General features: G+C 45.8%; 3 protein-coding genes across 5 annotated transcripts; 1 reads left to right on the top strand and 2 right to left on the bottom strand.

The window, feature by feature from the left end:
- The first annotated feature begins 148 nt into the window (after positions 1-148).
- On the top strand, positions 149-16,706 carry map3k21 (mitogen-activated protein kinase kinase kinase 21). 2 transcript variants are annotated; one of them, XM_047030269.1, is made up of 11 exons: positions 149-1,891; positions 6,888-7,068; positions 7,204-7,352; positions 7,568-7,743; positions 9,892-10,132; positions 10,340-10,462; positions 10,895-10,999; positions 11,668-11,818; positions 11,943-12,037; positions 12,235-13,008; positions 13,161-16,706. In XM_047030269.1, the coding sequence occupies exons 1-11, from the start codon at positions 1,111-1,113 to the stop codon at positions 13,553-13,555; spliced, it is 3,171 nt and encodes a 1,056-aa protein (XP_046886225.1). In that variant the 5' UTR covers positions 149-1,110; the 3' UTR covers positions 13,556-16,706. The 2 variants fall into 2 exon arrangements, with proteins under 2 accessions (XP_046886225.1, XP_046886226.1); XM_047030270.1 differs by lacking the exon at positions 10,895-10,999 and having other exon boundaries at positions 150-1,891.
- A 469-nt stretch (positions 16,707-17,175) lies between these two features.
- Positions 17,176-19,923, bottom strand: il22ra2 (interleukin 22 receptor, alpha 2). Of its 2 annotated transcripts, none has more exons than XM_047030272.1 (6): positions 19,781-19,923; positions 19,366-19,495; positions 18,836-19,077; positions 18,184-18,353; positions 17,904-18,075; positions 17,176-17,258 (listed from the first exon to the last, which is right to left on the bottom strand). In XM_047030272.1, exons 1-5 carry the CDS (start codon positions 19,845-19,847, stop codon positions 17,926-17,928), a joined length of 759 nt encoding a protein of 252 aa, XP_046886228.1. In that variant the 5' UTR covers positions 19,848-19,923; the 3' UTR covers positions 17,176-17,258; positions 17,904-17,925. The 2 variants fall into 2 exon arrangements, with proteins under 2 accessions (XP_046886228.1, XP_046886229.1); XM_047030273.1 differs by having other exon boundaries at positions 18,836-19,014; positions 19,781-19,913.
- Positions 19,924-20,651: 728 nt separating this feature from the next.
- Positions 20,652-27,033, bottom strand: ifngr1l (interferon gamma receptor 1-like). The gene is made up of 7 exons (XM_047030271.1): positions 26,795-27,033; positions 23,152-23,272; positions 22,732-22,910; positions 22,427-22,584; positions 21,884-22,052; positions 21,664-21,779; positions 20,652-21,563 (listed from the first exon to the last, which is right to left on the bottom strand). Exons 1-7 carry the CDS (start codon positions 26,856-26,858, stop codon positions 21,168-21,170), a joined length of 1,203 nt encoding a protein of 400 aa, XP_046886227.1. The 5' UTR covers positions 26,859-27,033; the 3' UTR covers positions 20,652-21,167.
- Positions 27,034-27,489: the final 456 nt, after the last annotated feature.

Raw genomic sequence — 27,489 nt, forward strand, 5'->3', positions numbered from 1 at the left:
GTTTCATTTTTATTTGTCATTCTCGATGCATTGCAATAATTCCTGTAAAGGCGCGCTCTCCTTTCACGTTTCCAAAGGATGCTCCTCCCTGCCCTGTCCCACTGTTCCTTTTCAAGTCACATGGGGGTAAAGTCACCAATCAGGTTGTAGCTCATGCAGCTAAGCATCCCACGGCCAGGGTCCGACAGTCTAGGAACGATGGCGTCGCCTGTGGACTGTTTTGATCAAAGTTCCTGGAACTTTTTCTTTTGGGTTCTTATTCTGCAACTAAACGGTGGATTCTGCTCTCAGACTTTATAACTACGCAATGAGAGAAAATATGCCTGGCAAAGAAATGCCCAACTTGTGTTCAAAGTTTTCAAGTGTCAGTGTGCAATCAAATGGGCTGACCTAACAAGGCTAGCTAAGCTACGGGGAGCTAAAGGTTTGGAATGCGATTTAACTGTAACGTAGACTAGTCAACTGGCAGGCAAACAGGCAGAACTTTGACGCCAGTAAGTGAATGTTTCTATGGTATGTTATTGGATAGTATCGTCGTTCATGAACGGAGTTTGTTAGTTTAATGGATCTTGCAGGTGATCTTGTAGCACCTGAGAAACCTCATAGCTCGATAGATAATTCAGGAGCCATTTCACCAGCTAGTACTAGCAGAGATAGCTAAAGTCTTGAAAAAACCCTTGCAGGTTGTTTAGTCAGCTGTTTTTTTCCCATGGACCAAGGAAAGACAAGTTAAAATAGGCTACCAAAACAAAACATTATTCTCATGCTAGAAATATGAAGTAAAAAAAAAAGTTCAAAGCAGTTAGCTTTGTTTCAGTATTGACCCACAAAGGCACCTTTTACAGAGTGGCGACGTGGATTTCAAGCAAGCTATCTAGATAGTTTCTGACTCGCTCGCTCTTAGCAGGCAGCACAGGACTTTGGAACACGTACGACCCAGGGCTGTACATCCCCCCCTCTTGCTCAGTCCGTGGCGATATAATTTGCCCTGAGCTTCGCACAAACTCGGCTAATGCGTTTTCGGAAAAAGTGAAGTTGTCTGTTATTATTTTAGGGTAGATTTTGCATCAACAGCTGTGCATCATATGGTGCGGCTACAGTCACCAAGAAATGGATGTCTCGTTGGCCGGTTCCCCAAACGGTGACGGGCGGCCACACAGCAGTGGAGACCATGCGTGGACGGAGTCCCCCTCTGCAAGGGCTTGGGCTCACTCTGCTCCGCTGTGTCCCCGCTCGCTCTGGACTGCCATTTACGACTACGATGGTACCGGAGAAGACGAACTCAGTCTGCGACAAGGGGATGTCGTGGAAGTACTCTCTAAGGACGCAGCGATATCAGGGGATGAAGGATGGTGGACGGGTAAAATTAACCATCGAGTGGGGATTTTCCCCGCAAACTATGTTACCTATCAACCTGCTATTTACAGACTTCCCGCCGGTGGCACGGTGGGGGTGCGGGAACGTGTCCCCATCGCTCCTGTTCCAATAGTTTTCACTGAACTGGTTTTAGAAGAAATCATTGGTGTGGGCGGATTCGGTAAAGTTTACCGAGGGACATGGAAAGATCAAGAAGTTGCTGTGAAGGCAGCCCGGCAAGATCCGGATGAGGATATCACAGCAGCGGCAGACGGTGTGAAGCAAGAGGCAAAACTGTTTTCTATGCTTCAACATCCCAACATTATAAAACTGGAAGGGGTCTGTCTTGATGAGCCAAACCTGTGTCTGGTGATGGAATATGCGCGTGGAGGGACCTTGAACAGGGCTTTGACAACCGGCAAAATCCCCCCTCACATTTTGGTCAACTGGGCGGTACAGATCGCTCGAGGCATGCACTACCTACACGAGGAGGCTGTGGTGCCTATCATTCACCGAGATCTGAAATCAAGCAACAGTAAGCGTTTCTCTGTTACTCCAACCCCAACCCAATTTAACATCCTAACTTACTTTATTGTTAGATGAGTGTATATAGTCTACCTTATGTGGGTATACATTCTTAGCATAAATACACTGTCAGACTAGGTAGCCTACACATGCATGGAGCGGGTTACCTCAGTCTCATCATAAGATGAGAGTTTACTACATTTTAAAGATGAATCGGCCTATTGATAAACCAACCTCACATTCCATGTCATCCCATGCATGGATTTTATTTAATTGAAAAGTTTGATGGTATTGTGGGGTTCAACCAGCTTACAGTACTGGCCATTCCAAGTAACCTACAAGGTCTGTTTTTCATGACAAGGTGGCAGTCTGTGTGGGGCTGTTTCCTCCCAGCAGTCTTCCACAACCTTTCACCATTCCAGCTGTTTGTCAATGCTTCTCAAATTGATTCCTGTTAATGGGCCTGCTAGAGTTTGAAAGAGCTATGTTGAAATCTTTACAATTGTTGTCTTTGTCATTTGTGATGCATTAAGTGTGTGTGTGTGTGTGTCTGTTTGAGAGAGAGGGACAGAGTGTTAGAGAGTGAAACGAGCAGGCCAGATGAAGAAATGGGTTAATATGTGAGAGTATCTAGAGAGAGACATGGTGTGTTTATGAGATGGAAGGGGTGAAACCCACAAGAGGATGTGAAATTAGGTCAGAATTTGCTCAGCTGGACACTTCATGTTGTTCAAATACAGACCTTGAGAGCACCCACCCTCCATCCTGGCCCTCAGCTCATCACCACATGCTCTGCTCTGAAAAACAGTGAATCAGATTAGGTTGAGGTCAATAAACTACTTGTTTTACCATGGTTTATCATGCCTAAAATATGTTAGAAGTGGGCAACATGGATGGAAATATAAATGGACAATTTGACAGCACAATGCCAGTGTCGAACAAAAGTGTAGTGTAGGCCGGCTTAGGGTCTAGTTATTTTGTCCATATTTAGTCAATATAGTCAGACTTTGGTGTGATTTCCTGTTGCACACACACCACATTAAATAACAAAGCGCTGGGTGTTATTTATTATTCAAGTTTTTTTTGCATGCACTTTGTCTGCAACACAAAGTTGGGTATCTCCTCCACTGTGGTATGTGGATAGCTGGTCTTATCAGCTCTGAAGTTCCTGGATGGTGAACCTTGTAGTGGGGTAGGCTAGGCAGGTTACCTGGAGGTGCATTCCACAGGCACACGTGCTGCTTGTCGGACTGATAATCTTATCTGTGGGTCATATTGACAGTTCTCATCCAGAGTGGTAGAAGTCAGATTATCGTGCCTTTGCAAAGTGCACTTTACCCATTGAAGACCATCGACTGTTGTTAGATTATAACGAAGATGCCAGAAGGAAAATGACTCTTTCACTTAATCAGGTTGGGTTAAGTAGACACACACAAATACAGGCACCACCCATTCCTAACACCAGTCAGTTTGTTTGTCTTGCCACTCCATTGCGACTTGCAGACAATATAGGTGACTCGCTGACTTTAATTGGAAATACAGCCTCCCTTTAAATAGTTCCACCATCCAGCTCCTAACCAGTGGACTCAGTCTCAGTTGCAGATCGAAGCATCTGTAGACCATCTACAAATGCCAACACACGCACAGTGGAAGAAATGACATGTTTGTTTCGGAGCAAACATTTTGAACGGACCTTGACAGTCAGCCAGGGGCACCCCCTCCTAGCCAAGACTGCACACTGTTGTTTCATAGCTAAACCCCGGCTAATCAGCTCACCAGCCAATCGGAGGGCAGCTTAGAAAGTCTAACATCTGTGGGGAGCATTGTTGTCCAGGCTAGTCTTTACCAGACATTGTTGACCAGGGCAAATTTAGGGTGCACACACACACACACACACACACACACACACACACAGTCACTGCCAACTGCCTCATGCCTTCCCAACTGGCCAAACTCATTTATCAACCTACACTTTATTGAGTACACACACAGCCTACACTTTATTTGGTCAATGATTAACATTAGGGGGAATATGTCGAAGTCAGAGAGATTGTCAGGTCTTTGTGTTGTGCCTAATCTGTTAATTCCTCCGTCCCAGTAGGAATGTGGCTAATGAGGACCAAAAGCTTAACATAAGTTTGCACAATGGAGTGGTCAAGCACTGGTTGCTAGGTGACTGCAGCCACAAGAATGCTTCGACTGCAGGGTCCCAGAGCCTTGTTTTCATTATATTTAATCTCCTCAAGAGCTGCAACTCTTTTATTACTAACCAGGGTAAGTCCTCACTTCCTCCCCTCCCTCTCCTTCTCTGGGACTGAGACGGGAGGACGGAGCAGTCGTGCAGAGGGGCCGCAGCCAGGTAGCTGGTACCAGAAGCAGGCCGAGATTAGCAATGGCAGCCACACTGAAACCTGGCCCGACGCCAGCCCTCATAACATGCTTCAATTTTATAGTTTCGGGCCCAACGGATCCTGAATTGCAAGAATGTCCGGTATGCGTGTTTGTTCTAGAATGCCACGCGGTGATGAAGAAAAACACCACCTAACAATACAGTTAGTGTCCTGTTAGAATGTGAGCATGTTTTTTCCCTTATTGTTTCATCTTCTCTCTCTCTCTCTCTTTTGTCAGCAGTTAAAGAAGCATGACTACATGTTGCAAGGCAACGTCTGAATCTCTCCCCTGCCGTTGGTCCCCATTGAGAGCGCAGACAGTTACTGCCGTCTCTCCGGAGAGAGAAAAGACAAGGGTGAAAGGAAGAGTGAGGATGCTTTCAGTGTTTTGTTAGGGCCACTAAGGCAGCAAGGTCTATTGTCAGACACTGTGAAAAGGAGAAGGGCCAAACAACTGGTGAAACCCGACGCAGGCCAGCAGTGTTTGTTGCTGTGGATGTGGTTTGTATTGGAACCATTCTCAGGATGAGTTTGCGAGGCTCATCTCTTGGAATTAGAAGAACTCCCTCCTGGTCTAATGGTTGATACTTGACACGGTTAGTGAACCCTGGAGATAAGGGTTCGATCCCTGTAGTTACTTAGACAATCTGCCACGACATACCACTACCAGGTAGACCATCAAGGTCTTCTCCACTGATGATACTACACTGTTACAGGACATAGGCCTAGCTATTGCAGAAGCAGTGTCATTTCCCCTTGAAGTTTGTATGATGTTTTGTGTAGGATATAAACTCAGGGGAGGACTCAAACTGATCTGAAGTCTGAGAAAGCGGGAGTAGAAATCATTTTGGAGTGTGTCAGTCCAAGGTAGTGTGTCGACTCTCCTTAACAAATGCCTGTTCCTGGGGCTGTGTCCTTGGGGCTGTGTTCTGGGGCTGTGTTACGGGGCTATGTTCTGGGGCTGTGTTCTGTGGTGTCCCCCGTCTCAGAAGCATGGGTGTCGTCACCAAGCCCCAGTTCAGCTCCAGTTCCCAGCCTCCCATCGGGGGCTGACAGCCACAATGGTGAGAGGAGGATCAGGCCAGGGGCACTAGGCGAACATAAAGGCCAAGCCGGTTCTTGTTACCCTGTCTGACCATCAGTCAGGGAGGGGCTGGGGCTGTCAGCATATCCATGATGGGAACAAGGACCTAGGCTGTACATCAATGGTAGTTGGGGTTCACCTTCAACAACCCTACGTATCAATGTTGACTAAAGGTTAGGAATCCATGGAATCGTGCACACCGCAATGAGCTGTTATTCCATAAGTTCTTGTACAGGTGGAACCTGTTTGGAATGGAATGTCTAGTGTCACATTCCCCCTCAGTAGACTGTAAGTCCTGTCAGTGACAGTACTAATGGGACTGAGACTTTGGGATGTTAACCCATTTAACCCACAACATACACACAATTTCTCCAAGATGCTTAGACATTTCCAAGGATGTAAACATTTTTATGTGACACTTCATCAACCAACTTCGCCAAATCAACATAATTGCTTCAATTATTTCAGGGCTTTGGCTATGTAATAACAGTTTCGGTTAGAACAGGCTTTTAGCCTTGATCAAAGGGGAACTGTACTTCTGCTTAGTATCAAAATCAGCTCAGTCTCGCCATAGTTTCCCCCCCCTTCCTCCTAAGTAGAGACACAGAGCCAATAGCCTCCTCCCTCTGGTCAGGTGTGTGAATGGGTTTTCTGTTGTCCTCACTCATTGGTCAGCTCGCTGACTGCTTCATGTCCCATTCTGCTATTAGCCTGGTATGTTTTGGCAGGAGTCAAGGTCGCACGGTGGCGCTTATCTGCCTCTGCACAAGCCAAACTCTGGACTAGAGGATTATTAACTATCAACACTCTGACCATGGGAACACTTGAATGAGTCCCCCACAAAAAGTTCATTTGTTTATTGAAGACGCACATCAAATATGAAAAGCGTGTGTGTGTTGGCCCTGGCCTTGTGGGAGTCTTGAGACTGTAGGAGCCAAGGTCAGGGAGTGTTGATAGGGGATTTCAGACAGACTAACTTCTTATTGGGTTCTGTTACACATTCTCATACACTGACACTCAGGTATCCAAACATCTCCTCTCATTTTCGGAACCAAAGGCAGGGTAATCCGATAGTTCTCACTGCATTTTTTATATTGTTATACTTAAAAGGAGTAACACAAAACAAGTGGTTTGAATGCACAGGAATGAATATATCAGTTGAAGTCTACCGTAAAGAAGGCTACAATCCTTTGCAACCACCTGATACCTTGTGGTGCTTATTAATGCCTAAAGGATGAAAGCAGGCATGTTTGGTGTTGCCTTACAGACAGGCTTGGTGGCACCTGATGACTTTCATGTGAAGAATGTTATAGACTCGAGGACAGCCCTATTATAACCATGTTATCCGCACCACTATGGAGATGGATGGAGAAGTGCATACTCTGCTCCTGGCGTGCAGATGTCCTGCCAATGTTACGCCCTCACTTGGCCACAACCCTCCCTCTCTTTCAACCAACAACTTCCCTGTTTCAAAACCTTTTTCCTGTTTTGTCTCTCCTCTGTTTTTCTTTTTTTTCCAAACGCCACACCAGTTTTACTACTTGAGAAGATAGAGAACGATGACATCGGGAGGAAGACGCTCAAGATCACAGACTTTGGCCTGGCGCGGGAGTGGCACAAGACCACCAAGATGAGCGCTGCCGGCACCTACTCTTGGATGGCGCCTGAAGTCATCAAGTCCTCGCTTTTTTCCAAGGGCAGTGATGTCTGGAGGTGAGCACCCACTCGGGAGTCCCCAAGTTTCGGAGGGAAAAGTCATGAATATGACTCTGAAGGAATCTTGTCGCTGCGGGTGTGTCGCTGCAGGCCTGTCACTGTGTGTGTTGATGAACGTGTTTCTCCCCTCAGCTACGGTGTTCTACTGTGGGAGCTGCTGACAGGCGAGGTGCCGTACCGGGGGATAGACGGCCTGGCGGTGGCCTACGGTGTGGCCGTCAACAAGTTAACCCTTCCCATCCCCTCCACCTGTCCCGAACCCTTCGCCAAGCTTATGGAAGGTAAGCTCTCAACTCACACTGTACTTAACACTCTCTTTAGAAATCCCCTTATGCATGTTTATTGCGTCGGGAGGCTGCAGCCAGAAGATTACAGAGGCGGAATAGATCCAAGATGGGGTGAAATAACCAGGAGGGTGTGGGCTCAAACTTCCAGTTGAACACATTTTTGAAGACTGTAGATAGCGAGTGTGTTTGTGCGCTGCTGTGTGTTGCAGAGTGCTGGGACCAGGACCCTCACGTGCGTCCCTCGTTCGCCTGCATCCTGGAGCAGCTGAGCGCCATCGAGGAGGCCGTGATGGCCACCATGCCCCAGGACTCCTTCCACTCCATGCAGGAGGACTGGAGGGTGGAGATCCAGGAGATGTTCGACGAACTCCGCACCAAAGAGAAGGTGACATCTACCTACTGTCTTCTCGCGCGTTGACCGCGGACGCCGCAGGCACAGATGTATGAGGTGGACATGTTAGGGAAGGTCAGACCAGTCTAAAGGTGGACGTGTTAGGGAAGGTCAGACCAGTCTAAAGGTGGACGTGTTAGGGAAGGTCAGACCAGTCTAAAGGTGGACGTGTTAGGGAAGGTCAGACCAGTCTAAAGGTGGACGTGTTAGGGAAGGTCAGACCAATCTAAAGGTGGACGTGTTAGGGAAGGTCAGACCAGTCTAAAGGTGGACGTGTTAGGGAAGGTCAGACCAGTCTAAAGGTGGACGTGTTAGGGAAGGTCAGACCAGTCTAAAGGTGGACGTGTTAGGGAAGGTCAGACCAATCTAAAGGTGGACGTGTTAGGGAAGGTCAGACCAGTCTAAAGGTGGACGTGTTAGGGAAGGTCAGACCAGTCTAAAGGTGGACGTGTTAGGGAAGGTCAGACCAGTCTAAAGGTGGACGTGTTAGGGAAGGTCAGACCAGTCTAAAGGTGGACGTGTTAGGGAAGGTCAGACCAGTCTAAAGGTGGACGTGTTAGAGAAGGTCAGACCAGTCTAAAGGTGGACGTGTTAGGGAAGGTCAGACCAGTCTAAAGGTGGACGTGTTAGGGAAGGTCAGACCAGTCTAAAGGTGGACGTGTTAGGGAAGGTCAGACCAGTCTAAAGGTGGACGTGTTAGGGAAGGTCAGACCAGTCTAAAGGTGGACGTGTTAGGGAAGGTCAGACCAGTCTAAAGGTGGACGTGTTAGGGAAGGTCAGACCAATCTAAAGGTGGACGTGTTAGGGAAGGTCAGACCAGTCTAAAGGTGGACGTGTTAGGGAAGGTCAGACCAGTCTAAAGGTGGACGTGTTAGGGAAGGTCAGACCAGTCTAAAGGTGGACGTGTTAGGGAAGGTCAGACCAATCTAAAGGTGGACGTGTTAGGGAAGGTCAGACCAGTCTAAAGGTGGACGTGTTAGGGAAGGTCAGACCAATCTAAAGGTGGACGTGTTAGGGAAGGTCAGACCAGTCTAAAGGTGGACGTGTTAGGGAAGGTCAGACCAGTCTAAAGGTGGACGTGTTAGGGAAGGTCAGACCAGTCTAAAGGTGGACGTGTTAGGGAAGGTCAGACCAGTCTAAATGGGTTAACCATCCGTGTGTGTGTGTGTGTGTCGGCAGAGAGAACACCACTCCAGCCAAAAGGGTAGCCATGGGAGTGATCTGATCGGCTTTTCTTTTAATTGGCTACCCTCTGTAGCCGAGCTAATCGTGTTTTTAACAAAGCTAACTATTAGCCCTGGACTGGTTTCAGCGTTTCCCTTCGTTAAGACCATAAGCTGCTTCCTCCTAAGTCAGCTCTCGTTAGGCTAAATGGGATTTGTTAATGCTGGATGCCGCGAGAAGGAGCCTGCTTCTGCACATTCAGCTGGATGATTAAGCCCAACACTAGTTGTGTCTCAAACTCATATTGCTGACATACATTAATAAGTATGTACAGTTGCCCACTTCCTGTTGTTTACTTATAGATAACTGACAGCATTTCAGTTAACTGTAATTAGGCCTGCTTTCCGATAAACCTTTGAGACAAGGTGCTAGTTTTATGATGTACTGTAGTTATGTCCTCTAATAAATGACAACACTGTTTCAACTCAGCAGAGGATAATGTGTGCCTGGGTGGGCCTGTTGAAGCAGATTTGTAGATGTCATTCTGGAGGGATTATTCTCTCTGCTGAGAAGAATGATAACTGGAGCAGCTTTGGGAATATGAAGAGAGGGGCTTATCACTCTGCTGCTTCTGTGGCATGTGTGGCCAAGACTTTTACATCCAGAATTACTCAGTCTAATCTGTTTGTCTCTGTTTATCATAAATTCTCCTAGGTCCAAGCTAAACTTTCTGTTTGCCTGTCTGTCTGTCTGTCTGTTGTTTGTACCTGGCTATCTGTCTGTCTCTGCCTGCCTCTCTGCCTGTCTGCTTGTCTGTCTGTCTGCCTGCTTGTCTGCCCATCTGCCTGCCTGCCTGTCTGTCTGTCTCTCTGTCTGTCTCTCTGTCTGTCTCTGCCTGCCTGCCTGCCTGTCCGTCCGTCTGTCCGTCTGTCTGTCTGTAGTACCGGTCGCTGACCCTCCTCTGTGTGCTCCCTGTAGGAGCTGCGTTCCCGGGAGGAGGAGCTGACGCGGGCCGCCCTGCAGCAGAAGTCCCAGGAGGAGCTGCTGAAGCGCCGCGAGCAGCAGCTGGCCGAGCGAGAGATCAACGTCCTGGAGAGAGAGCTCAACATCCTCATCTTCCAGCTCAACAAGGACAAACCCAACGTCAAGAAGAGGAAGGGCAAGTTCAAACGCAGCCGGCTCAAACTGAAGGACGGCAACCGCATCAGTCTACCCTCAGGTGTGTGTGTGTGTGTGTGTGTACAGTATGTGTGTATAATGGACGCTGTCTCTCTCTTTCTGTTTGTGTTCTGGTCCTCAATTGTCGGCATGTCTTTCCAGCTGTTTCTCTGGATACCTTTTGGCTCCCTACATCTCTGTGTACATCCCCTATGGTGGTCTCCAGGTGGATTACAGTTCTGCCCCCTTCCCTCTCCTCTGTGTGTAGACTTCCAGCACAAGATCACTGTGCAGGCCTCGCCCTCCATGGACAAGAGGCGGAGCCTCAACAGCACCAGCTCTAGCCCCCCCAGCAGCCCCATCCTCATCCCACGCCTACGGGCCATCCAGCGTAAGTACAACTGCTGCCTGTAACCCGATGGGGATTCAACTTCGGTTTGTCACTCGCCTTCCCCCCCCCCATCCCCAAAACGTTCATCTATACCAGAGGTGCTCAATCCTGGTCCTAGAGAGCCCCTGTCCTGCATGTTTTAGATGTTTCCCTGCTCCAGCACACCTTATTCAAATGAATGGTCATTACTCGGCTTCCACAGAGCTTGATAACAACCCATGTATTTGAATCAGGTGTGCTGGAGCAGGGGAAACATCTAAAACATGCAGGACAGGGGCTCTCGAGGACCAGGATTGAACACCCCTGATCTATACCCAATAGGACATGCTTGTTGGGAACCCGGAGCATTTTGACTTTGGATTTGTTTTTGATGGATTCGATGTATATTGTAGAACATGTATGTACAGTCCACACCTATGTTTCTCCCTCCAGTGTTCTCGCGTGTCGAGAGTGTCAGAAGAGACAGTATGTATGTGTATCACCAGGACGTAGACCTGACCAACGAGCTCACACACTCCGCAGGGGTCAGGAAGACAGGCAAGCTGCTGTGTGTGCGCTCACAGGCTAACTTGTGCTCCATGCTAAGGATTCTGTTGGTTGGATAGCAGGATTCCCACTGTGAAGGGTCCTGTGCGCTCATTAACGTAATTCCAGATGTGGAGTGTGGTGTGCGCTTATTGGCTAACCTGATATTCCTTTGGGCGAGAGCAGACTAAAAGGGAATTATGCTATTTTTGTGCCTTTTGGATACAAACACGTGGATTTTCACCAAGTTGATTTGCTGAGTTTACACTTCATGATATGCTAAATAGTTTGGCAAATGCTAATGATAAAATATATTTGGGTCTGTCATCAGAGTTTATGATGAGCTGTTGTAGTGTATGTGAAGTCTTCAGGGTTGCACCTGGGTTCAGGGACTGTGTTTCTCTGTGGTTGTGGAAGGTGGAGGCTCTCTTCTCTAATCATCCCTTCATTCCTTCCTCCTAACACTTTAAAACCACTTCAAAGCTCCATGCCTGGCTAACAAATTACTGACCAGACTCCTACACATGGTCCACTGACACTATCAACTCATTTAGCATCCCTCCATTAACTTCAAAGATCAGGGTGCTAGGTTAGCGTTCGAAAACGGTGGTGTGGAACATTTCGAGGAGCCTGTCCTCAGTTCAGGGTTTCCCTGGCTCACGTGGTCTCCGTGGTTACAGTGACCCTGGACGAGAGCAACAGGACGTGGGGGCGGAGCACCAACTACCAGCTGGAGGAGTTTGAGGACGTGAAGAAGGGCATCAAGAAGAAGGGGAGGACCTGGGGCCCCTCCTCCGTCCAGACCAAGGACCGGCCCGCCTGCGCTGAGAGGTGAGAGACACGCCACGTCCATGTGCTCACGTGGAACGTTCTATTCTCAATTCTAAACACACAAAAAAAAACGGATCATAATGTGAGAGAATGAGACGTCCCTGTGTTTGTCTGGCCCTGGCAGAGTGCGCCCGCTGTCGGATGGCAACAACCCCTGGTCCACCAGCCTGCTGAAGGGCCAAAAGGCTGTGCCTCTCGCGGCTTTGTTTGCAGAGCAAGGTTAGACTTGGGACATGGTCGTCATCCGTGACTGTCTGCTATCAACCGATAAAATACACATTGTTTTTATTGTGTGTTTTGTAGTTGGATCATAAAAAACTACTATATTACATGCATTCCTACTGTATAGATTATCCGCAACAGTGAATGTACATCTCATGAATTCCGATGGGTCTCCAATGTGTCCACCTGTACAGGGACCAACAAGGACGAGGCAGGCTCTCCAGAAATCTTAGACGGCACCTCTTCTAAACCAAAGCAACTGAAGTTCCCCAACCAGGTGTACATAGATCTACCTCGGTGGAAGGACGAGCAGGCGCTGCTGGGCCTGGGAGGAGAGGCGGGGGGAGGGGACAGCCAGGACGACCCCTCCACCACCTCCACCTCCTCCGCCAGCACCACCCCCCAGCACACCCCCACCAACAGCCTGAAGAGGGCGCTGGCCCGCCGACGGACAGACACGGTGCTCTACAGCTGCGGTGCTTTGCTGGCCTCCGTGGCGCTCGGGTTTGACCTCCGGGAGTCGCTCAAGGCCCCGCCCCCCGCCGAGGAGGCGGAGCTCCGGGAGGAGAAAGAGAAGAAGAAAAAGGAGGGCTTGTTCCAGCGAGCCACGCGTTTCCGCCGCAGCACCTCCCCGCCCCCTGGGCGGTCCCGGAAGGAGGAGGCGGGGCTGTCGCCGTCAGGGAACACACCTGGGCCCGTCAACCTCCTGTCCATGTCCTCCATCTTGGAATGCCACTCCACCAAGTGTCTGCTGCAGCCGGGGCCGACGGAGGGAGGGGAGAGCAGGCCCTCGGTCAGTCTGCCAGACGACCCCAGCCCCCTGTCCCCTCCGGAGGGCCAGAGCACTGGGACTGCACCCAACGCCCAACCTGTAACCCCAGAGCCAGAGGCCCAGCCTCCAGCACCAGTCTCCAGCCTCTCAACAGCCTCACGTCTGAGGAAGAAGAAGTCGATTGCCAGCCAGAACAGTAAGTCTCTCTTAGATCTGTCCGTTTCATCAAGTATTAGTCCACTCAGCTGTCACAGAATTGCCGAGAGAATAGGTCCATTAGCATTTCAAAGATGAAGTGCTCACATTCTTCCCATCTCTCACGCTCTCTGTTGCGCTCTTTTTCCCTAGCTAACGGTACGTCCAGCTCCCACCCCTCCACCCCAGCCCCTCCGGCCGTAGCCCCCCAGAAGAAGAAGCAGGAAAAGGAGAAGGATAGTCCAGCACAGAAGCCCGTGAAAGGGGAGCCGGCGCCCCGGCCCAGGCCCCTGTCGCTGCGCGGGAAGCCCCACTCCTGGGGCCTGCTGAGGGGCCGCAACAAGAGCTACTCTCTGGGACACTATTCTGGTGAGAAGAGCGCGCGCAACCTCAACATGGTGCTTTCCTCTGAGGGGGGCGGGGGGTGCTCCCTCCTGGACGTGGACACAGAGGGGCAGAAGCGGGACTGCACCGTCCCCCTCTGCCGCATCCAGAGCTCACCCGGGCGCCCTTCTGTCTTTGAACTGGAGAAGGAGTTCCTGTCTTAGCTCTGGATTTGGGGCTCGCCAAGCTGCCTTGACCCCCACAGCGAGTCGAACACAGCTGGAACGCAGACGCAAGAATACAAAATGGAAAACCGACACACCACCTCCACCGTGTTCCAGTGTGCTAGCACACAGCTTTGTTTCAGAGTTCTAGAGCCTATCCTCGTTCCAGAGTTGTAGTAACGCACCATAGTTCCACCGTTCTACAACACGGCCTCATTCCGGGGTTCTAGAACACACCTGGAGCTGACGCGGAATCGTTCCAAGAATGGGAACTTTCCAGAGTTGAGCGGAAACTCCTTCACCAGCCATTCCAGGGCAGCCCTCCCTTCTCCCTGCACACAGATCACTGCTGCTGCAGCTACAGGATCTCTGTCATGCATTCACCTTTTATTTATATCTGTATATGTTGATAGGTAATTTAATATGAAGACTGTACCCTAGCATCAGGTTTGTCATACAATGAAGGAATACGTTCCATTGTTTTGTTGGAGAATGGTCAAGACGTTGTGATGTGTACTCACACTGGTGTAGATCAACGACAACTTCATACAAAAAAAAGTTGAACAAAATAATTATGATTTTGCCTGTAAATATTTTTTGTCCATTTAGATTTTATGTTGGTGATTATGTTATTCTGTTATCTGATTGTTTTTACGTGACCAATGCAACAGTGTTCAGAATCTACCAGGTCAGAGAAGTGCATATCTATCTCCTGGGGACAGTTTTGGACCAGACTATTTGCTGGATTACAATGTTCAGCTGGAGTGGCAGTTGGTGACTGGGTCATTGAACACTGGAACGACTAGTACTGAACATCCAGTCAGAACGTCTTATCACTATTGAACTGCAACACTGTTAAAAACTACTGGATGAGTACTAGTTCCTGGTACTAGTTGGACCTTTCCACTGGAGGATGCAATACCACTGTTTTACAAGGCTTTTAGCTGCTATTGGCTAGTTTTAATTAAACTCAGTTTGACTCTAGATTTATAGGTTCTTTCAACTTTGTTAAACCCTATAATGTCTGAAAGAACCAAGACTTAAGTCCAATATCAATTTGATGTTGCAATTGTGGATACAAATATTTTATTTTACAACCGCATTGATAAAGTAGTAATGATGATCTTAAATGCCTAACAAAGCTCATAAAAGCATAAGTTCCTTGAAAATGATAAGCTATCCATCATGAGGACCATTGTTTCACCCAGTACAGCTAGACCCTGTGTAATGTGAACGTATTGCAAACGTTCAATGTGTTCACAATGTCTTCAGTTGTGTTCAGTCAGTAGTTCTTGCATGTGCAGCAGTACAATGGTACCAGAATGGAAGATGCTGATTTTATTTTATTTTTTATATGTATAATTCAGTCCCCTTATTTAATTAGGAGATTTTGAATCGTCTACTGTAACAGTCCAGCTATGACCTCAAACCTAGGGAGAGTCCCTGTGTTTCCCCTCAGTCGACGTTGAAAAGTTGTTCCTTTCAGGATGGAATTCTATTTCTCTGTACTCACGTACAGATGTCTTGGGAAAAATAGCTTGTAATTTTAAAACCCTCCTGCCTAAATCCATTTTATTTTGTGTTGTTTACAAAAAAGATTACTGTTTACAAAGAATGATGAATGTTTGTTGGATTAGGCTTCTTTAGTACTACTGAAATCAGCACTTTGTGTTAAAAGCAAACTGCATACTCCTCTGCTGGTTCACGTCAGTTGTGTATATTTGACAGACTACTGCTGCAGAGTACAATACACTGCCTTTGAGATCCCATTTTAATGCATGCCCATAACCTGATTGTATTGGGGTCCTTGTTATTTCCCAACAATATGCTTTGAGGGTCATTATGGGGAAGAGACACGTTATCAAGTATAAACTTATTGGAAGATGTGAACATGAGATTTGTATGTTTTTGTATTATACAGTTTGACAGTATTGACCAAATAAGGTGGTTATTTTTCATGTACATCCTCCCAATCATCAGCTCTTTGAAAATGTGTCTCTCTGAATCAGGTGTAGCATTAGTGCCTAATGATCAAATGCTCAAATATATGGTTTGATTCTGATCTTGAACAACTTTGAATAGTGAAATGGTACTTTGTTAACAGTTCATATTTGATTGTTTGAATGAATGAAATGCTTACTTATGAAAAATACTTTCAAATGTTGTTAATGAGTATTGTACGTGTGGTTGAACCTGTCGGATCAGACGCAGTACTCATTCTAGTTTCATAAAAACCTTGGTGTTGGAGTATGCTCCGGTACCTAAAGTAGTTTCCCTCTTTTGGCTCTGAAATATGATCCTAAACCTACAGTGAGAAAAACGGCATATAGCGTTTCTTCAGCTTCCTTCATGGCGGTACTGTAAACCGGTAACAGACACGCATACTTCTTCACTTTTAAAAGTCAATACATTCCTACTGCTGTGAACACTCTGGAAGGTTCCATTGTCTTGGAACAGACCCCAGTCGTTTCTCCAAAGCTCCAGCTCTGCACACACCATGAGAGGCTGGTATCCACACTGTGTTGTTAACCAACCGTTTGGTTTGTGAAATGATATACTTGTCAAATTGACGGAAATGTATTTTATATAAAAACAAGCTGATTTGTTACGTAGTACCGTGTATATATTATGTATTTGTTTTAGTGTCTCATTTTAGTTTCTTCTTTTTTTCTCTGTTAAATGAATCTACGGTAACTTCTGCTTTGACTAAGTTGATTTGAATTATTTTGTATACGTTATTCTTGATTATTCATGTATCATACACCTTCTTTGTGAGCAGGACTCCTAATGATCCCAGTCTGTGGCCTTCTGTTACAACTCAAACCCAGCCCAAACTGAGAATAACTTAACTGTATTTCATCAGTGCTGAAAGGATGTCTTGGGGTACTAGATTTTGAAATGTGAACATAACTATGAAGTGTGTCTCTCCGTATAGGCTGGTGGATGGCCCATAGGGATGGTGTTGAAGATAAACATACAGTGTAGAATACACATGTAGCCTAGAATGAAGGAGACTATTGTTAATGACTCGCACAGGTATGACTGTCAGATCTGTACTGTCGTCTGAGAGAAGTCTGCAGAGATTTTTCTAGAACTGTCCCTTGTATAAATCAACCACAATAAAGATCTCTTCAAGGATATTTTTGACAAAGAAAAAACGTGTGTGTATTATTTTTGTAAACAAAACAATATATGTTTATAATTTATTATATTGACAGATGGGTGGTATCTGTCACCCTATGTACTAAGGCAGGTGTAGACTGGCACAATGTTTTGGGTTTTATCTTAGCAATGGCAATGTGCTGTAAAAGGTCATTCAAAAGTGTAACATCACTCCATAAAGGAGAAGCGCAGTACTTAACGGAAATAATAAATTGACAATCTCTTAAAGCTATAAAGTACAATCTGCCTGCAACTACCGCAGGAGGAGTTTCCGCACTTTGTACAATATCCCTGGCAGATGCCGTTCTCCAGGAACTAAGTCACGCCATTATAGCCTACATGGCTAGCTGAACAATGACACCAACACTGTAGCCATTTAAATAGATACTTCTAGTGGACGGTAGCTAGTGCGTTAATCTGGGAAGGGAATGAGGTAACAAGGGGTGAATACACGTTTTAAAAAATCCTTCCGGATGAGTGCCTTCAGTCATGAGAATATCTGGTGGCTTTTCTTGTTTGAGAACCAGAGCTCCTTCCGTCCCTGCAGGAGAGAGAATAGGGAGAGAGCAGAGAGGTGTTGGTAGAGAAGGATGAGTAGGAAGAAGAGAAAAGAAATGAGAATGGCCCACAGCCACTGCAGATACCTATCTTGGTGACTGTACTCATGTCACTGATCTATAAATACACCTACAAGGGAGTAAGTGAGTTAGGGAGTAGTCAGATGTAATTATTGTCCCAAAGGCATAAGTCCCCTATCTGGATCCATCCCTGAGGAGACATAGTATCTCTCTTGTCCTCTAATACTTTCCTCTCATACTTGAATCCTTTGTCAAGGCAGGGTTTTCTGTCTTCCACAGGGGAATCCCGAGACTGTCCAACCGGTCCTCACACACACGTACTGAACACTTTCTGTGTCTCTCTACCCTCCTTTCAAACAATGCCTCTGAGCTGTTCTGCCTATCTCAGGTGATACTTGACTCTCAGGTATTACGTATGTAAGCTTCACCTGTTAATGGGTGAAGGACTGTGTGCTTACATACCACTATAAGTGAGCACTGTATGGATACATGCTTGTTTTTCTGACTGCAGAGCTGTTACTGAAAATGACAGTCCAGTACCCGGTGTGCACCGTATATGTGTTTCTGAAGGGACCTGTGTAAACAAACATGTACGTATGTGTGCATACCTAGAGGAGTGTCTTCCCATGGTCAATGTGTGGAGACACAGTGGGCGTTGCCCCGGGGACTACTCTGTCTCAGTAGGGGCTGGATGCTCTGGGCCTGGAGGCAGTACCTGGTCCTGGGACTCAAGTTTGGGATCATCAGCTGCTTGGAGCATCCCTCCACCTCAAACACCTCCTGCTCAGAACGGAGACAGGACATCTGGGGTCAGTACACGATCACTTTCTCATCGTAACAAAGACCTTTGGTTTTATATTAACAGATGCAGTGTTTACAGAATGTTACCTCCTTTCCATTGGGGGGTATGAGGTAGACTTTGTAGGTCAGTCTCTGAAGCCTGGCCATGCTTATCCTCTTTCCGTTGGCTCTTCTGAGGGGCGAGCGAGGAGGGCGTAGCCGAACCACAATGCCTTGCTCTTTTACGCTCAGTCTCAAGATGGGTGAGCTGACAGATGCTGCGGGAGGGAGACCAAGAACACATCTCAGATGAACCAGTAAACCAACACGCCGAGTCAGGAGAAACAGTCTTCCTTGCCGAGTGTCTCATGTGAAGTACAACGTAGACATCTTTGTCCTGGTTTTTCTAAAGTCTGTGAATCTGTTACTGAATCTGATCTGATCTTTTTTGACTCCAGTGTGATACAATCTAAAGTCTAGTCGTGGCTAGTATGAAATGTTCAAGATGATCATGATAAATGTGCACATTGTGATAACTCGTAATGTGGGCCGTAAAGACCTGATTAATGTTCATTTTGGAATATCATATCTTAGATTATATTAGTCATCTTGAATATCCTTGCAAATGGTGAACCAACTCCTTTCAGGTAAGGGAGCCTATTGGGACGTGTTATTTTGGGAGATGATAATGAATCTAGAGCAGGATCTTGATAGAGGTCTCCTTGTAGACGAATCTGCTTGGTTCCCCACCCTGACTCACTCTCCCAGCTGGGGTTGAACCTCGGGGAGAGGACCCACGCTGATTGGCTACCGGGCTTGGAGACAGAGACCTGGGCGTAGTACCACTCTCTGGGTTCAGAGGTCACCTGGCTGAGGTCACAAGTCAGCCTGCCGATACTCTGGCACCCGTCCACATCCCTCCACTGCTTCTCCCCATAGCTTGAGCACAGAGGAGGAGATAAGTATGTGCACCTTTGGATTACAATTGACCTAACATCTCCTCTGCAGAAAAAGAAAGGATGAGACAATGCAAATTCTGTTTACAATGTGAGTTGGCCACGTTTCCGTGTCCCATGAACTATTAGCACACAGGAACCTACAAGCATGTTAATGAGAGCAACCTAACACATCTTCTATGAAGGCTTGGCTGACACACAGTACAGAATCTGTTTGTCACAGACTTATTAAAGCACAAGAACACGCCTCTGGTAAAGATAAACCCTCGTGGGCATATTATCTGCAACGTCAGATTGATTGAGGATCAGCTCATTCTCTCAGTGTTTGACTCACATCTTCCACTGGACATGGTAGTGCAGGTCACTGCTGGAGCCAGCTGGTGGATCCCACTTAAGGACATTTTTGTAGTCCAGTGAGTTGAACCTCACATGCTGAGGAGAGAGAGATGGAAGATCCCCTGGACCTGGAACAAGACGAGAGTCTCAGCACACTAACAGAAAGAACACGTAAAGGACAATCTCTGTGGAGAAACACACATTAAGGTTAGGAATCAGTCAAGGGGACACAAAGTATGGATATGGTCATACACACAGTAAATTGCTGACAAATTCAATTTGGTAGGACTCAATCAAACCTACATATAATATGAATGTGCAGGCCAAGCTGATTGCCAGCCAGCCAGTTTGCCATCCAATCAACAATTCGGCCAGCGAGTCAGCCAGCCAGCCAGCCAGGGTGAAGGTCTTACCTGCAGAGCAGGTGCTCAGGCAGATGCTCCAGAGGAGCAGGAGGTCCAGGAGAAGCAGCGATGTCATGGTAGCAGCCGGGGTGGTAGAAGCAACTGTGCCACACAGACCTCAATACCCTTTATAAGACATTTCAAGTTCCCCTTCCTCATTCCTGCTGTTTCCATAAACTCCATGAACTTTTATATGCTTCCTGTGATGCAATGACCTTAAAAGGTAAAAGGCCAACACGTGTTCCCTTTAGTAATGGATTCCAGTGAAATAAGTATGTGGCAAGAGTTAAAATAACTGTCACAGCCATGTGTGTCTGCCTTGAAGTGTACATGTTGACACAATAGATGCAGTGTGCACTTTTGTGGGTGTGAGGTATACCTGGGAGGGAAACTGACATTTAAAACACTTCCTTTTCCTTTCATAAACTTCCTGTTTATGATAATGGCTCCATCCGTTCCGTTGACACGGCAGGTTGGGGATGGGGCCACCGTCAATGCTGCATGCAGTTGGAACTACTAAACATGATCATTGTAAAGTGCACTTCTGATCCTTAATTATGTAATTAACTTGCAGTGTTTTGTACATCAATTTGGATAAGCATCTGTAAACTGAATACATTAAATGACACTTATACTAATATGAATTTGTTTCTATTTCAAAATCTATTTCCTTTCATTCTCACAAGGTATTTTATCTGTGTTTTATGTCCAAAAATACCTCAGAGAAAGGTTTGCCTCTTGCCAGAGGTCACTTCTTGAACATACTGAAAGTGTAACGTGTCATGACCAGCAAACACTCATCTGGCCCCTCTTTCCTAATTTGGTAATACTGTGTGTCTGTGTTCCTTCCCCATAAGTCAAACACACTATTCATTCAGTACTCAGTGTTTCGACTTTAATGACACGCACATTTGCTTCTTCTTCCTGCAGTGTACAATTGGTGTCGTTGAGAGTAAAGAGTAACAATGGGGTAGGTAAAAAATGTATTTAGTATTATTTACATTTATTCATTTAGCAGACGCTCTTATCCAGAGCGACTTTGCACGGCGGGGAATCGATCCGGCAACCTTCTGATTACTAGCCCAACTCCCTCACCGCTCAGCCATCTGACTCCCATAAGTGTGTATTATACACACTTATGCTTACAAAATGTCACAAAAAAGGAAAAGCGAAGACATTGTACTGGTATTAGCAAAGCTGTTAAGGATACACTTTTATAATCTGATCTATTTTCCAGTGTTGAAATAAAATAAACCAGGACACGTGTGCAAAAGGCTTGAGTACAAATAACAGCACAAAAGTAAATGATCCCTCAATGATCCTCTGGCTTTTACCATTATACACAAACGAAACGATGAGCCACTTTTTAAGACAGAGCATGTGCAAGTGGTTTAGATCACTTGTAGGCCTCTACCATGTCTCCAGCATCCATCTCGACTATAATATTGTCCCGCCTTTCGTAACCTGAACCAGCTTGAAGATCTTCCCTACAGTCCAACTGAGCCTCCTCTACCATCTCTACCTCGCCCTGCAGGCTCGACTCATCACGGGGTAATGCTGTCACATCCTCATCGGTCACCTCCTGGGTCGGACGGCGAAAGGGCAAGGGGAAGTGGGTCTGCTGTCCCGAGAGGCCAGGGTCGGAGTGTGCAGGGTGGAGGTTGGTCGTGGGGGTCTCCACTGAGAGCAGATGGCTGCAGCTAGTGGGGCTAGTGGAGTCCTCACTAAGCGGAGATATGTTGGTTGCCTCTACGCACAGCGGGTAGCCATTCACCCCTTTCAGCATCTTGGCCTGATGAAAAAAGACATGGTACTGAAGCACAGATACACAAACAGGAACGTTCACTCACACCCAAACAAGAAAAGATCAGTAGGTGACTGTTGATACTCACTATAGACTCGGGCAGAGGGACTTTGGTCCATTTTCTGAAGACCATGTAAAGCACACAGCCGACAACCAGGATTATTATGACAGGGAGCATGATATAGAGGACGGTCAGGGAGGCATCTAAATGGGGCAAAAGCAGTCAGTGTTTATTTACACTCACACGCACATATACCATCTGGATACAAGTGTGTAGACTGAACACGCACAGAATACAAACATCTCACCCGTGGCTGGTGGAGGCTCGTCTATGCAGATGAGCTCAGGAGTCGTAACAGTTAAGGCACCCATTAACCCTTTAATGTTCACACAGTGTTTGTCTGCTGCCATCTCCGCCGGTAACCGAGCCTCACATACATGGTGGTGTTCGCTGTCGCAGGAGAAACCATGCTCCTTCTGGGGACAGGAGGGGGGGAGCAAAGTCAGGTGACAGCAAAGTCGTTTTCTGAGCTACATGGCTAGATCATTCATACCAACCTAAAATACATTTTGATCTGATTATTCAAATTGTTCCAATGTATTGTTGGGACTGCTTATGTTTTCAAAAGAAGGTCTTCCACACTGCTGGGGTCCTGATCTGCTACTGTAGCATCCGGACATGGACAACTGGACATGATGTTTCAGTTGACAGTCTGGCATCTTTCAGCTGTTTGTTTGCTGCTGTGGTTTTTGTTTTGTTTGTTCATCTGAATCCCATTTCTACAGAGGATTTATGCCTGTTGCCAGACCATTACTTACTTAAATGTTAATGAAAAGAATCTGGTCCTTACCTGGTCCTTGGTGATGATGACGTAGTTAAATATCTCAAAGTTTTCCCAATCTGATGGGTTAATGGCCTTTTTGTAGATGTGAAATGGGTGGGGGAAGTAGACCTTGACATGGTGATCTGGTTGGACAGAGATGTTGACCAAGGGGAGGTCCACTGAGCCTGGAAACAACACAAACCATGTTTGAGAACAGACTTGTCAAAAACAACACAATTCCATTCACATACGTTTTTCTTTGTGTGATTGTGTGTGTGCGTGATTGTGTGTGTGTGTGTGTGTGCATTTGCAAAACAAAAGTGACTGCTCACAGATCTGTTTGAGGGAGGAACTGTATTCATAGCTGAACGTGATGGCGGAGGCATGCTGGGACTCGTTCTGACCAGACACGGTCACAAAGACGATATAATCATCTCTGATGATTCCCTGTGTTGCCGCGGAAACGTTGCAGTAATAGGCTGGGGTGTCAGTACACACCTGCGTGTGCGTGCTGCGAAGGAGAGAAAGGAGGCAATGTTGCTACAAAGTAACGAAGGACGATTGTAACATGTAACATCATCCCCACCACCAGCAATGACTTTTTGAGTAGGTGTCCCAAAGACTTTAGCGGTGGTGTTTTGAAGCTCAATGACCGTCCAGTGTTAAATGACCTCAGTGCTACGGTTGAAAGGATTCATGTTACCAGAGCATCGCTCCATACACAAACAACATGTGAAGAAGTCAGGGCTCACCCCCCATAGTAGGATTGTAGGGTGACGTTGAAGTGAGGCTGCAGCTGTGGTTGGCTGTGGTTCCAGTACACCACGGTCTGCAGGTTGTGACACGCCACGGTCACATTGTCCACCGCGAGCACTGTGTGAGGACAGGAAAAGGGCCATCGTTAAATCAGTGAACTTCAGTACAATGTCAATTGGAATTTCAGTTGGAAGAAGGAATGCTTTTTCTTTTTACTTATCAGATGATAGTCAAACTGTTGAGATAGTAGAATAATGAATCCAGTAGCCTATAAAGGATCATGTGCTTTCACCCATCTACTATTGTTTTGTCTACTCTATAGGGAGAGGATTTTTTTTTTGGAACGGTTTTACTGATGTTGCTATACCCTCCAGTGTCCAGCAGAGGGTAGGCTTGTACCACTGGAAACCTATTTTGTATGCCACTGCCTAACCTAAACAAACTAAAAAGTACAGATATCCTCCCAGGAGAACAGGGTTTCCCGCAGCACTTTGCTTTTAAGGCGGCCGCCTTAGCAACACACGCCTGCCGCCTTAACTACGTTGTCAAAAAAGACAACTAGAGAACTTCATTTTTGGAGGAGAACTACCCCCCCCCCCCCCAACCCTGCAGGAGACACATCAGACTCCTCAAAAAGGGCAGGGACAAAAATATTGTAATATAGAAAAGACTGTAGGAAAAAAAAAAAATCTTAACAAAACAACACAAAATGTCTTTTGCTTAATTCCAACTTTGGTTTATGTAGTAAAAATGTATGTAAAGACATTGACTTGCCTCACGGACAGCACTGGAGTTGGCCCATATTGTGAAATAACAAACACAGACACGCTTGTCCTTTTTCCACCAACATCTTATGGGTTACGTTCTGGTAATAGAAGGGAACAGTGGAGAAGCCAAGATGTTTTTGAAGTGAAATTGTAGAGGGGAAACAAAGGGTGCAGTGGACTGAACCCAATGCTTGGTGACGATTTGGTCATCTCCTGAGTTTCAGGCAGAGCTAGAAGGTAGCACGAGAAAGGGTAAGCTGTACACCTATGCCAAACTAGCCGAAGAGATGGCCAAGGCTAGGTGCAATTGAAGGCGAGAGAAATCATAAACAGTTTGCCAATAACACAGCACCAAGGTTTAAAGAATCCTGAACGTAACCAGTTCAAGAACCGGAGCTACTTTGGTGGAAAAGGGAACTGAAACACGGTCGCCTGTCATTCCGACCAGCAACGGCCTGATGTGAATGTGGCTGTGTCTCTGTTCTACACAGGATGCATGTTATATGATAGAAAAGATAAAACCAAGGCAACGATCATAATTTCCTGTCAACATGATTAGTCTACAAATCCAAACAACCTTAACCTAGAAGCCCAATCTTGTAGTGTTGAAGAATGGGCTTGTATAGTATGTAAACATACACTCACAAATCAAAACCTAGGCTAGTAATAGCCTGCGTGCGGATGAAAGGTGTAAACCACATTTCCGTACTGAAAGGAAAGCCTCTCACCACAAACACAATCCTGTGATAGGCAACACACACAATTCCAAGAAGTTATCGATGATGTCATATCCTATTGTATAAAACATTTTGTAAAACACCACATGAAACCACTCATTGTTAAGCTAGTCCCATAAGGGTGTGGTTACACAGAGACATGGGAAACAGCCAAGCACGTCTGCCAACAAACCCACAGGCCTCCATACCGTTAACACACTTCACCAAAGCTGCCATCTTGGACACATTTTCTATTGCTTTCCAGACATGCCATTATCCAATTACTTTTAAAGTCAGAATCTGAAAACATGACTTGACCTTGTGAAATCTAAGATCGCTAGCTAGCTTAATAACTTTCTGAATCGATGGAAGAGTAGGAGGCAAGCCCCAACATAAATAGGTTAAAATGCAATGAAAAAGACGATGTTTGCAGATAAAAGACACTCATGCAAATTACAAGAGCAACAGCAAACAACTGTTTCACAAGCTGTTCTGCTTTTTGTATCTCTCTCTTCCTCTGCTACTACAATCAATTATACGAAGGTTCAAGGTTTAAATTCCCAGTATATCCAGCATCATGTTTAGTGTGTGTATATTGTGTGTGTGTTTGAGTATATGTGGGGGGGGAATTAAGTTAACCCATCACACCAGTTCATCATGACTCATTACTATGAAACAGACAGGTTGGTTTCACCAACAATGTGGTGGAATGAAAAGCAAACTGAGAACCTTGTATGTTGTGGTCTGGCTGCCATAGCGTGTGACTAGAACCTGCACTAGCATTGGTTTAGAATAACCACTGCTGTTTCATAATAATAATGAGTCATGGTGAACTTGAGGACAAGACCCCTTCACAAACTAGCTACCAGAATTTTGGATTGACACTTGCTGTTGGTATGCTCCAACCGTGCGATGCTGTTGACATATGAAAAATATAATAATCAGGTCTTCTAACATCAACAGGAAATCGGTTTGATTTCTTGTGGGGAATCTTGTTGAGTTTCCCTGGCTATACACTGTCTGTAAACACCAATGACATTATCTATTTAATTTTTTTACCTGTTACCACCTGTTATGTTCGTAAGTAATAGGCTAAGTCAGGGGTGTCAAACATACGGCCCGCGGGCCGGAACCGGCCCCCAAGGAGGTTCGATCAGGCCCGCAGGATAATTTGAAAGTGGAAAAAATGCATAAAAGACATGGAATTAATATTTTTAATTCGCTGTAATTCATGGATTATCCGCTAAGGGGCGCACTCTTTCCATCAGAGTAGAAGACAAGCCGCATCACTGAGACAGACTGAAAACAGCAGACGGTATCAATTAATACCTTGGTCTCTACTAGGGATGGGCGAACGATGCCTTGTGAAGCTTTGGTGGTTTCTTCCGGATTGTGCCGGCCCAAAGAGCCGAACTATCGGCGCTTTGAAAATGAACAGCGTCATCTAGCAGCCGTTTAAACTGGCTGAATGAGGCGTAGTGGTTGTCTCCGACGGTAGACTACCCTACGTTATTCAATATTTAATTAAGGCTACATGTGTTCATTTTGATCTGATATTAGTGCTCACACATTAAAATGTTGTGATACATCCGTAGGCCTTTAGAATTATGTCATTTTCTCACAGTAAAAGTTAAAGAATATCGTACGAGATTCACTGGACTGGGGCGCGAACTTGGGATCCCAGATTCGCATTAACAATATGTAGCCGTACAACGCTTTAACCAACTACACCACCGAAGAGATCATTACTTGTTAAAGCGGTTGGACGGAGTTTATACGATATGGTCTTTATATCAATTAAACTAGATAACACAGAAGAAAGACATGATATTTTGGTTATTTATAGCAGAGTATGGTATAATTTTAATGGTCCGGCCCACTTGACATCTCCCTAGGCCGTATGTGGCCCACGATGCGAAATGAGTTTGACACCCCTGGGCTAAGTGTTAGTTTTAGCTAGCTAGCTGGGTTAGTCTAACCTACTGAAAACGTCAAGTGGTAGCTAAGCTTCAAGGAACTGCTGACTAAAATTGTAGCCCATAGAAAAGTAGGAGTTTATTACTCAGTATGTATAACTATGATACGCATAACGTTAATTGCATTGTAAAGTGGAAAGATTAATGTTAGTACAGTAGGCCTACCTACAAATTACTTACCGTACGAGTCGACATTTTGAATTATAAGAATGAAGTAAATGACCAGGAAAATTGATACATTCATTTTGTTTTCATGTGTACTACGCTAATGTAGACCTACACTATAACATTTTACTGTATATTAACATATTATTATGGAATTCCGTGCATTATCAAGTAGCTAATTCCCCTTCCGTAGTTCCAGCCACCCAAGTTCCAGCTTTTCGCCTATGGCTGCCTCGCATTCGTGTTTTTTCTAACAGGAATTACATTTCCGGTTGATTTCCTCAAAAACATATCTAAATAAAGGTCATAAGACAAAACGTACTCTTTACTATATGATGGGGATTTTGTTCTTATAAAAACGATAGAAGGATACATTATAAAATATAAATAACAAACTAAATAATGAAATACTTTTCATTAGAACCAGACGCGCGCCGCAATATCATGGGAAAGAAATTGATTCAGGTAGCATAAGTGAGAGAATAAATCATATATATAAACGTTTATCCTCTGCATTGAAAAATGAGATGCGTTTTAGGTAAAAATGCAATTAGGAACTATATGCCATTGTAATGGCACGTTCATTGTTTACACGTGTAAAGTCTACATTCATATTGACTACACACGGTCTACACACGGTTCTCTTGACCTCTTTCTTCTCTTGAAAAAATAACTTTTGTCGCCTCAATAATGAGTGATTCAGGAAGGTG

Source organism: Hypomesus transpacificus, chromosome 11 (genome assembly GCF_021917145.1).
Source record: "Hypomesus transpacificus isolate Combined female chromosome 11, fHypTra1, whole genome shotgun sequence".
NCBI lineage: Eukaryota > Metazoa > Chordata > Actinopteri > Osmeriformes > Osmeridae > Hypomesus > Hypomesus transpacificus.